The sequence below is a fragment of the Bufo bufo genome, chromosome 11 (assembly GCF_905171765.1).
Source record: "Bufo bufo chromosome 11, aBufBuf1.1, whole genome shotgun sequence".
Taxonomy (NCBI): domain Eukaryota; kingdom Metazoa; phylum Chordata; class Amphibia; order Anura; family Bufonidae; genus Bufo; species Bufo bufo.
Window position 1 is genome coordinate 70,756,094 of NC_053399.1, and position 19,620 is coordinate 70,775,713.

The 19,620-nt window shown below is 44.3% G+C and overlaps 1 protein-coding gene across 2 annotated transcripts in view; it reads right to left on the reverse strand.

Annotated features, from left to right (window-relative positions):
• VPS39 (VPS39 subunit of HOPS complex) overlaps positions 1-19,620 on the reverse strand; it is a 250,264-nt gene that overhangs the window by 199,663 nt on the left and 30,981 nt on the right. For both annotated transcript variants that reach the window (XM_040412082.1, XM_040412081.1), the window contains exons 2-5: positions 15,218-15,283; positions 6,124-6,188; positions 1,560-1,602; positions 1,377-1,471 (exon numbers count right to left, since the gene is read on the reverse strand). In XM_040412082.1, coding sequence (XP_040268016.1) covers positions 1,377-1,471; positions 1,560-1,602; positions 6,124-6,188; positions 15,218-15,283 — 269 coding nt within the window. The remainder of the gene's footprint in view (positions 1-1,376; positions 1,472-1,559; positions 1,603-6,123; positions 6,189-15,217; positions 15,284-19,620) is intronic.

Below are 19,620 nucleotides of genomic sequence, written 5' to 3' on the forward strand. Positions count from 1 at the left end.
GGTAACCTAGAAACGTTTAGCTATGTACAGCATACATTTTTAACACATGTGGACGATACCTATATATTACATGGCCTGTTGCATTGTTTATAAAAGAACAAGCTCTTGTTGATGTATGCATTTGTAGAACATATAAGCTTTGAACACTTCAATATATTATTTTTAGATTGTTTTTGCGCATAAACTTCTGCTTGGGTGTGCGTTTTAGATGTAAATTTTGGTTTTGATGCACATTTTTAAAAAATTATTCCTATTTGTCACAAAGTTACCTGTTTATCAACAGTCCATCAAGGCAACTGTAATAATCAGGTTGTCTGCTTTTAGGAAACATATAGGTTTTAGTGTTCTACTCACTTTTCAAGGACTGTAATCCCTGCATTTTATAGGATACTACTTTCTAAAAAATTTCCAGCTTAAAACCAGATTTCGGTCTTTCCAGTTCTGGTGATTTCATGAAGATATGTGCATCTAAAGACGTACGTATGTACTTGGCTCATGTTCAACTTTTATTTTTAAGAGGTGTAGTCCATATCACTTACTGCTTGGGTTACACTTTTACCCACTAATATCAACTTCAGATGTATGTTTGATAGTACTGAATGTAAGAGTCCATTAAGACGTCCGCATGAATGGTCCGCATGTGCGGACCCATTCATTTTCAATGGGGCCGCGGATTGGAAGTGCGGATGCAGACAGCACACAGTGTGCTGGTCCGCATCCGCACTTCCGGTCCGTGGCCACGCAAAAAAATAGAACATGTCCTATTCTTGTCCGCAGCCACGGACAAGAATAGGCATTTCTATATAAGTTCCGGCGATGTGCGGTGACCGTATTTTACGGTCCGCTATTTGCGGACGGCAAAACACTACGGACGTCTGAATGGACCCTAATATTCATCCTAATATGCCATTAGCGCTGGGGTGGAGGGTGGGGAAGGCTGGATCAGGAGGCACACGAATATATTTCACATTCACTACATTGCAAGTGGGCCACTCTGTTTTAAAATGCCAGGGCATCCAGACTGTGGAGGGAGCTACAGTTCACTGGGAAGCAGGGGAGCCTATGGCTCTCGAGTCCGCCGCTCAGACTCTTAGGCCTCAGGCCAGTAGCCCTGAAGCCTATAAAGCAGGAGATCAAGATGACATCACCATGCTCTACAGTGTCGTGCTGCCTGCAGTAATCATGTGTGACATGCAGCACATCATCGCTGCAGCCAAGAACAAGTCACAGAAAAGTCACATGTTGCATTATGGTCTAAGGAAAGCAAAGTCACATGCAAGACCACTGACAATCATTAGATGCAGTTTCATACAATATGTCACCATGTAGCACTAGTCTTATTCAATTGTTACACAATAAAATAAAAGTCATCTCACCTGGAGATCACAAGACAGTAAAGAAGCTCCCTTTGCCTTTGAAATGATGGTTATAAGTTGGAAGGTGAGCAAATCATGGACACATACACTGTTATCTATGTGAGGGGGAAAATGGATGATTCAGAATCCAGTGAGCAGAACATGAATATGACCACAAATTACTTTACACAACATACAACTCACCAAGCAAACTGACAAGGATCTTGAACTGAGGAACAACATGAACCTGAAGAAAAACAAAAAACACAGTTAATAGAGATGTCCCTCTAGAAAATCCTAGTGAACAAGTAGTAGGTCCAGCTCACCTTATGTCCTCCCTGCGCGGTACGAGCCAAGGCAAACTTTAGCTTTTTATGTTTCCTCTAGAAAAAACCCTTGCAATTTTTATTATAGAAGAGGGGCGCTCTGCTCAGGTTCTTCCCTCTTAAAGAGCAACTTTTTTATTTTATTTTTGATGCCATAGGGACATATCAAAAGTGTTGATCGGCAGGAGTCCTGGCGCTGAGACCCCCACGATCGCTAGAACAAGGATCAGAAGCACTCAGCCCAGTGCTGCTTCTACTCTCTGCTGAGCGCAAGACTGCAGACGATCTCATAAACTTTCTATTAAAACCGTTTACAGACTCAGTAATGAGGAGAAGAAACACTAGGCAGAGCGCTTCTAACTTCTCATTCTAGTAATCGGTGCGGGTCTCAGTGATGGGAACCCCACGATTAACACTTTTCATATGTCCCTATGACATATCAAAATTTTGAAAAAAGTGTAGTTTCTCTTTAAGGCAGATTTACATAGTCCAATTGTCAGGACAATTATTGGGAATGAGTACTACTACAAACACTCGTTCCAGATAATAGGCCCATGTAAATGTGCTGCAGATGACCCAATGAACGAGCAAAATGCTTGTTCAACGGGTGAAATCATCTTTCATGCAGCACATTAAATCATCATTTCTGGGCAGTAGATTGTGCTGTGTGAAACAAAGAAAGAATGAATTTGTATAAGGGCTTATTTCACACGAACGTATGTGTTCCGTTTCCGTATTGCGGACCGCATACGTGGATCTGCAATACAAGGGCACCGTTACGTGTGCATTCCGCATCATGGATGCGGACCCATTCACTTGAATGGGTCTGCAAATCTGGAGATGCGGAGCGGTGTGGAACAGAACCCTACGGAAGCAGTACGGAGTGCTTTAGTGGGGATCCATTCTATGTCCTATATTTTGCGGAATGGGCGGATTAAGTTGAATGTGTCTGCGGAATCCTCACGGATGTTGCCCGTGCATTGTGGACCGCAATTGCGGTCCCCAATGCACGGAATGGAACACGTACGTGAGTGATGGATGTAAATGCAGCTCTTTACCTTCACTGATGAGCAGGCAGTTATAGGGAAAGAATGGTTCCTTCCCAATAATTGCCTGCTCGGCCAGACAGTGTAAATGCAGCATTAGTGTAGACAGCCAATGCAAAAAACGGCTTCAGCTCTCAAAGACTCAGCATGCCAATGTACAGTCCTGATCAAAAGTTCAAGACCACTTGAAAAATGGTAAAAAATCATATTTAGCATGGCTAGATCTTAACAAGGTTCCAAGTAGAGCTTCAACATGCAACAAGAAGAAATGGGAGTAAGACAAAACATTTTTTGTGCATTCAATTTAATGAAAACAACAAATAAACTGAAACAGGCTGTTTTTCAGCTGATTAAAAGTTTAGGACCACACCTCCAAAAAAAATAAATAAACCCCCCCCCCCCCCCCCCCCCCCCCAAAAACAGAAATCCAACTTCCAAACATGAACTCAGTAATGAGTAGCTCCGCCGTTATTGTTTATCACTTCCAAAATTTGTTTCGGCATGCTTGATGCAAGCGTTTCCATGAGGTGAGTGGGAACATATCTCCAAGTGGTGAAGACGGCCGCACGAAGGCCATCTACTGTCTGGAACTGTTGTCCATTTTTGTAAAACTTCCCTTGCCATCCATCCCCAAAAGTTCTCAATTGGATTTAGATCAGGGAAACAAGCAGGATGGGCCAAAAGAGTGATGTTATTCTCCTGGAAGAAGTCCCTTGTCCTGCGGGCATTGTGTACTGTAGCGTTGTCCTGTTGAAAAACCCAGTCGTTACCACACAGACGAGGGCCCTCAGTCATGAGGAATGCTCTCTCCAACATCTGGACATAGCCAGAGGCCGTTTGACGCCCCTGCACTTCCTGAAGCTTCATTGTTCCACTGAAGGAAAAAGCACCCCAGACAATTACGGCGCCCCCTCCACTGTGGCGCGTAGAAAACATCTCAGGTGGGATCTGCTTGTCATGCCAGTAACATTGGAAACCATCAAGGTTACATTTTTTCTCATCAGAGAATAAAACTTTCTTCCACCTTTGAATGTCCCATGTTTGGTGCTCTCTTGCAAAGTCCAAACGAGCAGTTCTGTGGCGTTCAAGGAGACGAGGTCTTTGAAGACGTTTTTTGTTTTTGAAGTCCTTCAGTCTCAGATGCCGTCTGATGGTTATGGGGCTGCAGTCAGGGCCTTAATTTGGGTCTAGGATCGTCCAGTGTCTTGACGGACAGCCAATTGGATCCTCCAGCTCAGTGCTGATGAAACTTTTTTGGGTCTTCCACTTGACTTTTTTGTTCCATAACCCTCAAGATCATTTAAGAAATTCCAAATGACTGTCTTACTACGTCCCACCTCAGCAGCGATGGCGCGCTGTGAGAGACCATGCTTATGCAGTTCAACAACCCGACCACGTTAAAAAAGGGAGATTTTTTTTGCCTTTGCCATCACAACGTGTGACTACCTGACAGAAAATGACAATGAATCCACATCTTTGCACAGATTTGGCCTTTTAAAGGCATGTGGTCCTAAAATTTTGATCAGCTGAAAAACAGCCTGTTTCAGTTTATTTGTTGTTTTCATTAAATTGAATGCTCAAAAAATGTTTTGTCTCACTCCCATGTTAATGCTCTACTTGGAACCTTGTTAAGATCCAGCCATGCTAAATATGATTTTTTGCCATCTTTCAAGTGGTCTTAAACTTTTGATCAGGACTGTATTAACACCATAAAACAGGGGTCTCAAACTCGCGGCCCATTTGCGGCCCTCAGTACAATATTTTGTGGCCCGCACCAACGGCCGGCCTGCAAAAAAAGGAATGAATGAAAAAAAAATAATCATCTGACTTACTGTAGTACTGCTGCAGCGCCGCGCCGCCCGCCCAGCCTGCGAGTGCCGTCATGGCAACACACGGTCACATGGGCTCAGGGCAGGCCACGGGGGTGTGACAGGGTGAGTGAGCAGCGCCGCGGTGGCGGGAAGCAGCCAGAGCAGAGGGACTGTCAGAGGCGAGCAGTCTGACACAGCCACAGCGGTCAGAAAAAGATTGAATTGAAGGCAGGCAGCCGGCAGGAGAGTCAGGACAGGTCAGGTTGTGTTATGTTAGGGTAGCGAGTGTGATGTGAGTGACAACACAACATGGATGGCATGGAGGGGGAGAAATATGATAACATGGATGGGGGGGAGAAATGTGACAAGATGGAGGATGGAGGGAGCCAGAGGGGGAGAAATGTGACAACATGAGTGAAGAAATGAAAGCCTTCATGGAGAAGGATGGGAAGGCTGTTTCTGAGTTGAGTGATCACAAATGGCTCATGACTTGTTGACATCACACATAAGCTGAATGTACTAAACAAGATGTTACAAGGCCAGGGGCAGCTCGTCTGCGCTGCCTATGACAACGTGATAGCGTTCTCCACAAAACTTGTGTTATGGAAATCCCAGCTCTCTCAGACAAACCTTTGCCATTTCCCAGCATGCAAGGCTCTTGTGGATGCAGGCATACCATTCAGTGGTGAGAAATATGTTGATGCTATTTTTAAGCTAGAGAAGGAATTTGATCACAGATTTGCAGACTTAAAACGCACAGAGCCACTTTCCAAATTTTGGTGGACCCCTTTTCCTTTGATGTGCAAGATGCCCCTCCTGTGCTTCAAATGGAGCTCATTGACCTGCAATGCAACTCTGATCTCAAAGCCAAGTTCAGGGAGATGAGTGGAAAAGCAGACATGCATGGGCAATTTTTGAGAGAATTGCCCCCCAGCTTCCCTGAGCTTTCCCGAATGTTCAAGCGGACCATGTGCCTTTTTGGGAGCACATATTTGTGTGAAAAGTTATTCTCCACCTTGAACTTCAATAAGTCAAAGTACAGGTCTAGACTTAATGATGATCATCTTCAAGCCATACTGAGGGTCTCAACTGCTTCCTCTCTAAAGCCAAATGTGGTTCAGATTTGTGAGAAGAAGCGCTGTTTTTTTTTTGTGAAATCCCTTATGCGGCCCAGCCTCACCCAGACTCTGCCTCCTGCGGCCCCCAGGTAAATTGAGTTTGAGACCCCTGCCATAAAATGTACGGATTTTCCAACACAATTCCACAGCAAAATCTGCTGAGTGCTGTGTATTGTCAGAACAGCTCAATTGCAACTTCTTCTGCAGTATGTGGATAAGATTTTGTAAAATCTTATACATTTTGCTGCTACTGTAATACGCTGAGAATTTTCAGCAGATGAAAATCTGCAGTGTACCTGCATGTGTGAACATACCTTAAATACTGTACTGTGGTATTCCCTCAGCGATCTCAACTGATCACTGGGGGCTTTCAGCTGTCAACCTCCAACATTCAGATGGCTGCCAAAGAGTTCTAATGTTGAGAAGGGAAAAATTAGCTTTCATTAAAACTCTATAAATGACCTTACCTGTTGAATTTTCTTAGCAAAGTTCTTATTGGATTTTTCTAGTGTTACTTCAAATTGGTTACAACCTAAAAAAGACTCCACAATTAGATGGGATTTTCTACTTCATGACGGTATTTTATTTGAATAATATTGCAACAATGTACAGTAAACAGAATTTCACACTTCATGTTCACTCCCAAGAACACGGGCTACTCTACTTGCTATACTTGTCTTCACAAAATTTTAAAGTATTATAATAGAGTAAGACAGAAATTGGGATTGGAAGATGCCCAAATGCGCTCTCACCTTTGGGTAATAGTGGTAATACATAAAAAAGACTTGCATTCCCTTAAGAAATGGCTCAGTATTGAGATTGGGGAGTCTGAATTAAGTAAATTACACAAAATAATTTCAACACCCCGAGAATGGCAATGAGAAGGGTCAACTAGCACAGAGGCTCAGTGGTTAGCACTGGTGCCTTGCTGCGCTGAGGTCTTACAGTAGGTTTTGAATCTAACCAAGGACAAAATCTGTGTGGAGTTTGTATGCTCTCCCCGTGTGTGCATGGTTTGCATCCAATCTGTTTAACGTATGGGGACATGCAGTGCTAATATAGATACCGTACACTAATCGGAAAACTAAGGGAACACCTAACCCCTTCAGCAATGCCACCAACACTTTTAAACTGCGGTAATGCCGAACGCAGACATTTAAACCCTCAGACTACGGCATCTGAGGTAGCATTCCACAGGAGCGCTGTGCTCTCAGGGCCGAACAGCTTCCCTGAACTGACATGGAGGAAACCGTCCGTTCATGATAAAAGCCTGGGTCTCTCTGAAGGCTCCCACCAACCTGCATTAATGAGCTATCCTGAAGAATTCTGAATGCGTTTCCCTCCTGAAATGAATGATTGTTCTGTGGTTCTATGGTGTTTAAGCTTGCATATTACAGTAAAAGATGAATATAGCGCCTTCAGGTATTTGGTAATTGCTCCCAATACTGTACCAGACTTATGGAGGTCCACATTGTGACGCTTCGCGACCTCTGCAATACCGTTTACCAAAGAAATCGCGTATGCATCCGGTTTTAAAATGACAGAATCACAAGAGCCCTATTATTCACACAAAGAGTTAAAACTCTCTCAACTCAGAAGTTAATTCACCTTCCCAGCTCCAAAAGATTCTTCCTGGCCCTAGGAAAGACCCCTGCCAGGTTAAGTATCCATCAACCTGATATTATCTTGACAAAACCCCATAAAAGTACCCTCTCTCTAGTCTGAGCGGCCCCAGCACAGCAGGGGTCTTACCCCCCCCCCCCCGCCCCCCCTTCCCTAACCTGGTCAGAAACTTCAAGAGAGAATAACAGATCCTTATCACGCAGCTGGTTGGTACAAGATGGGAGATGACCTTAAAGTGACATCCAATCCATAGTTTGCATATTTTCCCCATATTTTCTTCATATTTCATGGGTTAGGAAAATACGGAATGAACAATCTCTTCCGAAATGGTTGAGGTTGATCAAAACACTTTCCAGGAAATCTGCAAGCAAATTGGAGATTCCCGCTTCGAGATATAAAGGTTCTCAGGCACACGGTATTGTCTTCCAGTCATATTTGGTATCAGATGATTCATAAAGTTCTACTGATTATATATATGAATTCTATTTCTTAAAGGATAACCGTCGTATATTTATTTTTTTGGAGTATTGGATTGTGGTGATTAATATCACCTTGGTGGCCCTATTTTAACTTTTCACTTTGTATTCAATCACCCCTTAATTCCACATTTTTGTTCCCTGTATTGCCTACTTTTACCTGTGCTTAAAATAGGGTTGCTAGGCATGGTCCATCTATCTGTTGATAGACGGAGCACGCTGCGTGCAAGGTCACATTACTGACAGCCAGGGACTGTAAGTAAATGATCAAAGCCAGGCCCTCCCCAGCAGCTGATAACAGTGCCTGGGCTGTGTGCACTTCTCCCTGTCCCTGCGCTTGGCAGACGCTCCCTCACTCAGCAGAGCTGGAGGATGCAGAGTTGAACCAGCGCAGACCAGGGAAGAGAGATCTGCCATCTGCTCAGTGTATAAATGAAAGCAACATGTGGGAAGAGGACCCCTTTGTGCTGCAGGAGATTAACCCTTTAGGGGGGAGGGCTCTGGTTACTGACACTTTTGGGGGGCTATTGTTACTGGCTAGTGAGGGCAGGCAGGATTAGCCTCAGGGTGAGGCAGTGGCGGCCATCTTAACTGAATAGTGAAATTGCAGTTTTATGCAGACTGGTTGCTAAGGGCTGAATCTTATTAAATATGGGGTAAGTCAGTCTAATAGTAACTGATTCTGGAATATCATGTGATTACTAACTACATATATGAAAATTGAAATTAGGGTCTAAATGTGACAGTTATCCTTTAAATTTGACCTACGGGTACGGAGAAACTGGCAAAGCAAGGATTCTGCCAGATTTTCTCTCTCTGGGGCAAGAACTCCCCTCTGTTCCAATTACCCAAGGCTGGACTTGTGCGTGTCATAGCCACTCCCAGCAAGGGTAAAACACAGTGACCCACTCAGGTCCTGGTCCTTCATCTACCATCTGAAGTCGAATAACATCACGACCACCTGCTGGACACGGGCACCCTGCCCTCTTGGATTATTCCTTGCAAAGACTTTATCTTTTACTGGACTCTACCACGGTAATTCTGAACTTACAGACATTCTATTCCCTTTCATCTCTTACTTATTGCTATCCAACCAATCTGTTCGACTGGCAGGTATATTTACCTGTCAGTTTTAATGTATCTTTCTGTGTATAGTTTTTATAATAAAACTAATGACTTAATCGTTCCAGTTTTGCCCTTGTTACCTTATCATTTGGTCTATGCTAAGAACTCAGAAGAGACATACTACCGCATTGTTTTATTTTTATAAATTGTTGATTAGTTAGCTAGGTTGCAAATAACCATTTCTTCCCTATTAGGAATAGCTAGCCAGGGTCTCTTCGCCCTGATTCAATACGAAGAGTGGTGGCAGCAAATTTAGTTGGTTTCCTGTGTGAAATCGATAATTTAATTTTACCGATTGTATCATGTATTGGCACACCAACCAATCTTAAACGTTTACTGTGCTCACAGTGGATTCGCCTCCAGAAGTCTCTAGTTGACGAGACCTGTATGGCAACTGTGGCATAGCACAACGGGATTGGCGGGTGGTTGTCACACACATTTGTTTTTCTGATGTCTTGGTTGATTTCAAATAGGCCTTTGATGATCGGCCTTAAATACTGCCACAGTATTTGTCATTTAGCCTATCAGAAGCTTCTAAAGTCATGACATAATTTTTCTACAATTTTACAAGCTTGTTATAGTACCAGTCAAAAGTTTAGACCCAATATTTCATAAAAAAAAAAAATCTACATTATAGATTCATATTGAAGACATGAAAACAATGGAGGGAGAAATAAGGAATTAAGTAGCATAAAATAATTTAAAAAATACAGAATACGTTTCATATTTCAGATTCTTCAAAGTAGCCCCCTTTTGCTTTGATGACAGCATTGAATACTCTTGGCATTCTTCTAATCAGTTCTATGACATAGTTACCTGGAATGGTTTACAGTTAACACCTATGCCTTGTCAAGAGTTAATTTGTGGAATTTTGTGACTTTATAATGTGTTTAAGACCATCAGTCATGTTGTGAAGAGGGAGGATTGGTGTACAGTTCCAAAAAGTATTTAGCCCAATTCAACTAATTTTCTAATCGGAAAGAATCACTTCGCTAAGTAAAAAAGAAACGATAGCCCATCATTACTTTAAGACACGAGGATCGGTAATTTCGAAAAATTTCCTCAAGTACAGTCATAAAAACCGTTGAATGCTATGATGAATCTCTTATTAACACAGTCAGTCAGTGTTCGGTCAGTAATTTCCATCAGTGATTCTGAGCCAAAAGTAGGTGTAGCTATAAACATAGAACCGTTGCAGATCTGTCCCTTAGGCCTCTTTCACACGACCCTATGTATTTTGCGTTCCGCAAAAAACTGATCTGCAAAAAATACGGAGGACGTTCGTGTGCATTTAGTTTTTTGCGGAATGAAACAGCTGGCCCATAATAGAACAGTACCATCCTTGTCCGTAATGCGGATAATAATAGGACATGTTCTATATTTCTGCGGAATGGAAATACGGAAACAGAATGCACACGGAGTAACTTCAGTTTTTTTTGCAGACCCATTGAAGTGAATGGTTCCGCATACGGTCCACACAAAAAACGGAACGGAAACGTGTGCATGAGGCCTTATACCTTATGTCTGTGAAGGCTCCAATCATGGTTTTGGCTCACAATCACTGATGGAAATTACTGACCAAAACACTGACTTGTGAATAAGGCTGAAACTGGCTCCCATGAGGACTGCCCCAGGAAAGGAACACCAAGAGGTAAACCTCTATTACACCTGCTGATTTTTTGGCACTTGATCGCTAACGAACGCTCGTTAGAGATCTTGCAGTATAACATTGCCACCAACTGACTGATGAACAAGCAAAATTATTGTTTGCAGGCAGCAGATCGTGGTGTCTAATTATGATCTGCCGCCAGTAAACCACTATACAGCATGGGGATGATTGATGGCATAGCGATAGCTCCTCCCCATGCTGCAGAGGAGATCGCTGCATATTCGTTTGACTTCCAGAGCAGCAGTCTCCTCTGCTAGCGAGCAAGTAATTGGCGAGAAGGAACGCTTCCCTCCCGACAATTGTCCGCCACATCGGGCTGTGTAATACAGCCTTTACCTCTGCTGCAAAGGATAAATTCATTACAGTTACCTGCCTCAGAAACCGCAAATGAAAAACACCTCAAATTAGAGCTTACATGAATGCTTTACAGAGATCAAGTACCAGACACATCTCAACATCAACTGTTCAGACAAGACTGCGATAATCTGGCCTTTATGGTTGAATTGCTGCAAAGAAGCCACTACTAAGGATCAACAAGAGAATTGCTAGGGCCAAGAAACACACAGAATAGACATTAGACCAGTGGAAATCTGTACTTTGGTCTGATGAGTCAAAATTTGATATTTTTGGTTCCAACCGCCATGTTTTTGTGAGATGCAGAAATGGTGAAGGGATGTTTTATTATATGTGTGGTTCCCACCCGGAGGTGTGATGATGCGTGGGTACTTTGCAGGTGACACTGTTAATGATTTATTTAAAATTGTTAACAATAATGGCTACCACAGTATTCTGCTGTGACATGCCATACATCATTAGTGGGACCATCATTTGTTTTTCAACAGGACAATTAGCCCAAACACACCTCTAGGCTATGCACAGGCTATTTGACTAAGGCCACATTTACATCTCCGTTTAGGAGATCCGGCAGGCTAGTCCAGCACAGAGCAGCCAGCTGGACTCTCTACTACACCATCAGATCCCCACTGACTGCAATGAGGTCCAGCGGTGATCCAGCTGATTTCTGGCATAAATACAGCGTTTCGGCCAGACAAAAAACATTGTATGCTGTTATTTTGTCTGGCTGACGGCTGGCATTTGCTCCGGATCAGGCAGCCGGATCTCCTAAACGAAGACGTGAACGCAACCTTGACTTCCACAATCAGCCCACCTTAATCCAGCTGAGATTGGTTGGGATGAGATGGACCACAGAGTGGTCCGCACCTCTAGGAACTCCTTTAACATTCCAGGCGACTACCTCTTGAAGCTGACTGAGCAAATGCCAAGAGTTTGCAAGGCTGTCATCAAATCAAAAAGGAAGCTACTTAATTACTACTTAATTCTATGTGTGTTCCTTCATAATTTACATGCCTTCAGTATAAATCTACAGGCAGAAGAAGAAAATAAAACAAGAAAAACCATAGAATGAAAATGCGTGTCAAATAGTGATGAGCGAGCATGCTCTGCCGAATACCTGTTCTGCTCGAGCATCGCTATGCTCGGCACATGGCGGTACTCGGCCGAGTACCACATGTGCTCGAGCGCCATGCTCGAGTCTCCTCCCTGCACGTTTTGTGGCTGCTAAGCATGCTAAACGTGTAGGTAAGTACTGCAATCACAGTAATGCCAGTAGCCATGTTGTGCTGCTCTGCCTTTGTTGGAACTGCTGTGTGTTCCCCTTGTCTCCCTTTCTCGGTTGCCTAAGGTACAAGGAGGGAAAAGTAGTACAAGGAAGGAAAAGTTTTGGAAGATGGTGAAGGAATACATAGCAGACTGTGTCAGCGTCCTAAATGATCCCTCAGTGCCTTACAACTACTGGGTGTCCAAGCTGGACAGATGGCATGAACTTGCGCTCTACGCCTTGGAGGTGCTGGCCTGCCCTGCCGCCAGCGTTTATTTAGTGCTGCTGGTGGCATTATAATAGATAAGCGTATCGGCTTGTCCATTGGCAATGCTGACAGGTTGACTCAGATAAAAATAAACAAGGCCTGGAGCCTGGATTGCCCCTGACTTCTCAACTCCACCAGAGGAGAGCTGAGCTGATGATGAACATAAAGGCAATTTCAATCTATCATTTATAATGTACTTGCAGGATAACAGGCCGGACTGGATGGACAAATGTCTTTTTTCGGCCTTATGTACTGTGTCACTGTGTACTCAATCTACTGTAGTGTATTCCCATGCACCTTTTCCACCACAAATAAAAGAGTATATGCTTGAATCTTGTTTTCTCCTCCTCCTCATCCAGATTGTATATATTCCCTCCACTCACATTTTTTATAGGGTCAGCTCAACTGCAGGCACTCACATATAATGTTTTAGAGCGTCAGCTCACCTGCAGGCACTAGCATATAATGTTTTAGAGCATCAGCTCACCTGCAGGCACTAGCATATAATGTTTTAGAGCGTTAGCTCAGCAGCAGGCCCTCGCATATAATGTTTTACAGGGTCAGCTCAACTGCAGGCCCTCGCATATGTTTTACAGGGCCAGCTCAACTGCAGGCCCTCACATATAATGTTTTACAGGGTCAGCTCACCTGCAGGCCCTCACCTAAAATCTTTTACAGGGTCAGCTGATGACGACAGCGAAGTCTTGCCTGTTGGTACTCTGGCACACATTGCTGACTTCATGTTAGGCTGCCTTTCCCACGATCCGCGCGTTAGGCTACTTTCACACTGGCATTTTGAATTCCGTTTGTGAGATCCGTTTCAGGGCTCTCACAAACTATTCAAAGCGGATCAGTTCAGCCCCAATGCATTCTGAATAGATAAGGATCCGCTCAGAATGCATCAGTTTGGCTCCGTTCCACTCTGGATGCGGACACCAAAATGCTGGTTGCAGCGTTTTCGTGTCCGCCTGGCGATGCGGAGCCAAACGGATCCGTCCTGACTTGCAATGTAAGTCGATGGGGACCGATCCGTTTTCACTGACACAATATGGTGCAATTGAAAACGGATCCATCCCCCATTCACTTTCAATGTAAGTCAGGACGGATCAGTTTTGACTTAGACTTTTTTTTTAAAAGAATAATGCAAACGGATCCGTTCTGAACGGATACAAGCGTTTGCATTACAGGTGCGGATCAGTCTGTGCAGATACCAGAAGGACCCGCACCCAACGCAGGTGTGAAAGTAGCCTTATACGCATTTTAGACAACACGGATTACTGGTTGTTCACCCTTCTCGACCCCCGCTACAAAGAGAATGTCTCATCTCTTATTCCTCTGGTGGAGAGGACAAGCAAAACGGTGCTATACCAGAAGGTCCTTGTTGAAAAATTGCTCCAAAGTTGATAGGGCAGATAGGGCGCCATCACAGGTACGTGCAATCACCTAGAAGTTATCTAGAGTCAACAAAGGGGCAGCAGGCCCTCGCCCCTAAGGTTTTAGATGGTCAGATTAGCAGGCCCTTGCTCCAAATGTTTTTGATGGTCACCAGCAGGCCATCAATCATAATTTTTCAAGGGTGTGTATAATGCCCTCCTTTATGTGTAACAAAGGGTGTTTTGGAGTGCTGGTTTCTTGTAATTTTTGGCAGCCCTTTCACTTGGTGCATAGGAGTCCCACTACCTGAACATTTGTACCACAATGTGAATAAGGCCCTCCTTTATGTGATATACAGGCTGTTTCGGAGTGCCTCTTGCTTTACATACAATTGAATATACAGGAAAGAGTGTTTCCTAACAATTTTTCCTGTAAAAGTGGCGTACAACTCAGAAAACATGGTTCCCAAGATGCATCCAGACATCATCCCCATGGTGTTCCCGATCCATTTCGGTGGTGTTTCTGTCACTTTCTGACCTTTTCCAATGGACCAGGCACCCTCCCCTCTTCAGAGCAGGGGGTGCCTGGTTGTCTCCAATTGACTTCCATTATACTCGGGTGCTCGGCCGAGAACACGAATATAGCAATGTGTTTGGGCCGAATACTTTGGTGCTCGATCTTCACTAGTGTCAAAACTTCTGACTGGTACTGTATGTAAATTTCTGAGGCACTGGGAATGTGATGAAAGAAATGAAAGCAGAAATAAATCATTGTCTCTAGTATTATACTGACATTTCATAGGAAAATATAGGAAATATGCACTAGGATTAAAGGGGTATTCTGGTTATAATAAGTTATCCCCTGTACTCGCCATCTCCAGCAGTCCCATAGAAATGAACGGAGCAGCAGCGCACATTTCCAACCAGTCGCTCTGTCCATTTCAGGGGCCTATCACAGAGTACAGGGCCCCTGTTCTTGTGATTGGTGGGGGGCCCAGCAGTAGGACCCCCACTGATCTGATAATTATTCTCTGTCCTATGAATAGAGAATAACTTGTTATAACCGGAATACCCCTTTAAATGTGAGGAATTGTGAGTAAACTTATAACCTCAACTTCTTTGACTGAAGGATTTTTGCTAAACTGATTTCTGTAGTAGCTTGCAGACATCCATGCAGGCAGATTACAGACAAGCTTTACTCTGTTTATTACTATTTTTTCCTAATTTTTAAGCTTTATTGGTCTTTTAATATATATTTACATATAGTTACATAGTTAATAGGGTTGAAAAAAGACATAAATCCATCAAGTTCATGCAAGGGATAGGTAGGGACGTGAATCCCTAAGTCACTTCATCTTAATATTGACATCTTAATATTGACACCTCCTGTATGTTAATAGACAACTTACCTTGCTCTTTTTTGACTCTGTACAGTAACAAATGTCCCTGTTTAGTGCCAACAAGAAGACAGTCCTCTGAAATGAGAGCACAATGCAATTACCAGCCACAGACCACAGATAAATGGATAAAAGCCTACTGACACATCTGACAAAATTCATTTAAAAACTAATAATAAAAAATATATGTCTAAGGTTACTTTCACACCAGCGTTTTTACTGGATCCGTCATGGATCAGCAAAATCGGTTCCGTCATTATAATACAACCATCTGCATCCGTTCTGAACGGATCCAGTTGTATTAGCTCTAAAATAGCCAAGACGGATCCGTCTCTAAAACCATTGTAAGTTAATTGGGGTCGGATCAATTTTCTTTTGTGTCCGAGAAAACTGATCCGCCACCATTCACTTACATTGTGTGTCACGACGGCTCTGTCTGACACCGCACCACATTGCGGACAGAAAAACGCTGCTTGCAGCGTTATTCTGTCCACGATGGGTATGCAACCAAATGAAACGGAATGCATTATATTGACAAGGAATGGGGACAAAACGGAAACGTTTTCCCCTGCTATTAAGATCCTATGATGGATCACAATAGTGCAAAGGGAAAGCGCAGATGTGAAAGTAGCTTTATATGTTTGTGGTTAACCTAAGCCAGTGGTGGCGAACCTATGGCACGGGTGCCAGAGGGTGCACTCAGACCTTTCTGTGGGCACCGGCACCCTGGAAAAAGTCTATGGTGTGTGTACCAATATATTGTGTATAAATGGAGGGCACACAAAATATCTGGGGCAATGTGGACTGAACAATAAATATTTATTAATATATATAAAACCTATTTATACATAGATAGATAAAAAGTCAGCCATCCATACCATAAGGGATAAATATTAAAACCAGAGTCATATATCTGCAGAATAAATATGATACTTCAATAGTTGGTCAATGTCAAATAATTGCACTTGGTTATAATTGAACAAATCGTTCATACACTGCTCAAAAAAATAAAGGGAACACTTAAACAAAACAATGTAACTCCAAGTCAATCACACTTCTGTGAAATCAAACTGTCCACTTAGGAAGCAACACTGAGTGACAATCAATTTCACATGCTGTTGTGCAAATGGGATAGACAACAGGTGGAAATTATAGGCAATTAGCAAGACACCCCCAATAAAGGAGTGGTTCTGCAGGTGGCGACCACAGACCACTTCTCAGTTCCTATGCTTCCTGGCTGATGTTTTGGTCACTTTTGAATGCTGGCGGTGCTTTCACTCTAGTGGTAACATGAGACGGAGTCTACAACACACACAAGTGGCTCAGGTAGTGCAGCTTATCCAGGATGGCACATCAATGCGAGCTGTGGCAACAAGGTTTGCTGTGCCTGTCAGCGTAGTGTCCAGAGCATGGAGGCGCTACCAGGAGACAGGCCAGTTCATCAGGAGACGTGGAGGAGGCCGTAGGAGGGCAACAACCCAGCAGCAGGACCGCTACCTCCGCCTTTGTGCAAGGAGGAACACGAGGAGCACTGCCAGAGCCCTGCAAAATGACCTCCAGCAGGCCACAAATGTGCATGTGTCTGCTCAAACGGTCAGAAACAGACTCCATGTGGGTGATATGAGGGCCCGACGTCCACAGGTGGGGGTTGTGCTTACAGCCCAACACCGTGCAGGACGTTTGGCATTTGCCAGAGAACACCAAGACTGGCGCCCTGTGCTTTTCACAGATGAAAACAGGTTCACACTGAGCACATGTGACAGACGTGACAGAGTCTTGAGATGCCGTGGAGAACGTTCTGCTGCCTGCAACATCCTCCAGCATGACCGGTTTGGCATTGGGTCAGTAATGGTGTGGGGTGGCATTTCTTTGGAGGGCCGCACAGCCCTCCATGTGCTCGCCAGAGGTAGCCTGACTGCCATTAGGTACCGAGATGAGATCCTCAGACCCCTTGTGAGACCATATGCTGGTGCGGTTGGCCCTGGGTTCCTCCTAATGCAAGACAATGCTAGACCTCATGTGGCTGGAGTGTGTCAGCAGTTCCTGCAAGACAAAGGCATTGATGCTATGGACTGGCCCGCCCGTTCCCCAGACCTGAATCCAATTGAGCACATCTGGGACATCATGTCTCGCTTTATCCACCAACGTCACGTTGCACCACAGACTGTCCAGGAGTTGGCAGATGCTTTAGTCCAGGTCTGGGAGGAGATCCCTCAGGAGACCGTCCGCCACCTCATCAGGAGCATGCACAGGCGTTGTAGGGAGGTCATACAGGCACGTGGAGGCCACACACACTACTGAGCCTCATTTTGACTTGTTTTAAGGACATTACATCAAAGTTGGATCAGCCTGTAGTGTGTTTTTCCACTTTAATTTTGAGTGTGACTCCAAATCCAGACCTCCATGGGCTGAAAAATTTGATTTCCATTTTTTAATTTTTGTGTGATTTTGTTGTCAGCACATTCAACTATGTAAAGAACAAAGTATTTCAGAAGAATAATGATGATTACACTTACCGGTAATCGGATTTTCCTGACCCCACGACAGCACCTTAGAGAGATGGCTCCGCCCCAGGACAGGAAACCTGCAGCATAAAAAGGTAGAGCCGCTCTCCCACCTCAGTGAGTTTCCAGAGCATGAGAGGGACTCCCCCTTACGTTAGTTTAGTTTAACATTCTTCTTTTTTTTTTTTTTTTTTTGCAACACCCGTGAACACACAGACTTACACCAACAGGGAGGGAATAAAGAGGTGCTGTCGTGGGGTCAGGAAAATCCGATTACCGGTAAGTGTAATCATCATTTTTCCCCTCCCCCACGACAGCACCTTAGAGAGAGATTTCAGAGATCAGCCTCAGGGTGGGAAACAGTACTCAAGACTTTTGTACCAAAGAGAAGGTCAGAAATAGAGTCAAGCTGAAGCCTATAGTGTTTATAGAAAGTGGACGGAGAAGACCAGGTGGCAGCCCGACAGATCTGTTCAATGGATACGCTAGCCCTCTCTGCCCAAGAAGTGGACACCGCCCTCGTGGAGTGAGCCCTCACAGAAATAGGGGGAGACACACCGGATACTGAATACGCCAAGGATATAGCTTCTCAGATCCAGCTGGCAATAGATGCCTTAGAGGCAGTATTACCTTTCCTAGCCCCGCCGAACAGAACAAATAAGGCAGAAGACTTCCTCCAGTCCTTAGTCACCTCCAGGTACTGCAAAATACACCTCCTGACATCGAGGGAATGCAGCTCCTTCTCTCTGTCATCCTTTGGTTCTGAAAAGAAAGCTGGAAGAACTACCTCCTGAGCCCTATTAATCCTAGAAGGAACCTTCGGCATAAAGCCGGGATCTGGTCTGAGAACTACCCTGTCTTCCCTGATGGACATAAAAGGGGGATTAATGGAGAGGGCTTGAATCTCCCCAACCCTTCTGGCTGACGTTAAGGCTACCAGCAAAACTAGCTTAAGGGAAAGCACTTTAATTGAGCAAGAGGCTAGAGGTTCAAAGGGATGTCTGGTTAGGGCATTTAACACTAAGTTAAGGTCCCATGGAGGAAATCTAGGGCCTGCTACTGGCGTAATTCTATCTACTGCCTTAAAAAACCTAACAATCCAAGGGTCCATGGCTAAACTCCTTCTCCCTAAGACCGACAAAGCTGACACCTGCACTTTTAATGTACTTTTTGCCAACCCTAGGGATAATCCCCTCTGTAAAAAATCCAACACTTGAACCACTGAAAATTCTAATGGCCAGGAAACCCTTTCTGTGCCTATAAAGGACAGGAACTTCCTCCATACCCGCGCATAAATAATATTCGTCACCTCCTTCCTACTTTTCATCAGAGTGGAAATGACCTCCTTAGAGAAACCCTGACTGGCTAAAAATGACCTCTCAAATTCCACGCCGAAAGATGCAGAGACTCTACTTCCGGGTGGAATACTGGACCCTGTGACAATAGGTCCGGAATTCCTGGCAGGATCCATGGATCCGAAACCGACATGGCCCTCAACAGGGAAAACCACGCCCTCTTCGGCCAGAAGGGAGCTATCAGAATCACTCTCGCCCTTTCGTATCTGATCTTCCTTATCACTAACGGAATCATTTGTAGCGGGGGAAAGGCATAACCTAGCGGGAAGTCCCATCTCTGGAGGAAGGCGTCCACCCCAGATGGGCACTCTTTTGGACTGAGGGAGAAGAACTCCTGTACCTTTCTGTTCTCCCTTGTGGCAAACATGTCTACCGAAGGCAGACCCCATAAATCTACTATCTGGGAGAATATCTTTGGATTTAGTGACCACTCCCCCTGACGTAGCCTGTGGCGACTCAGGAAGTCTGCCTGGAAATTCTCGACCCCTCTGATATGAATGGCCGAGAGATGAAGCACTTTCTCCTCTATTTCCTCGAAAATCCATCTCGTCTCCTT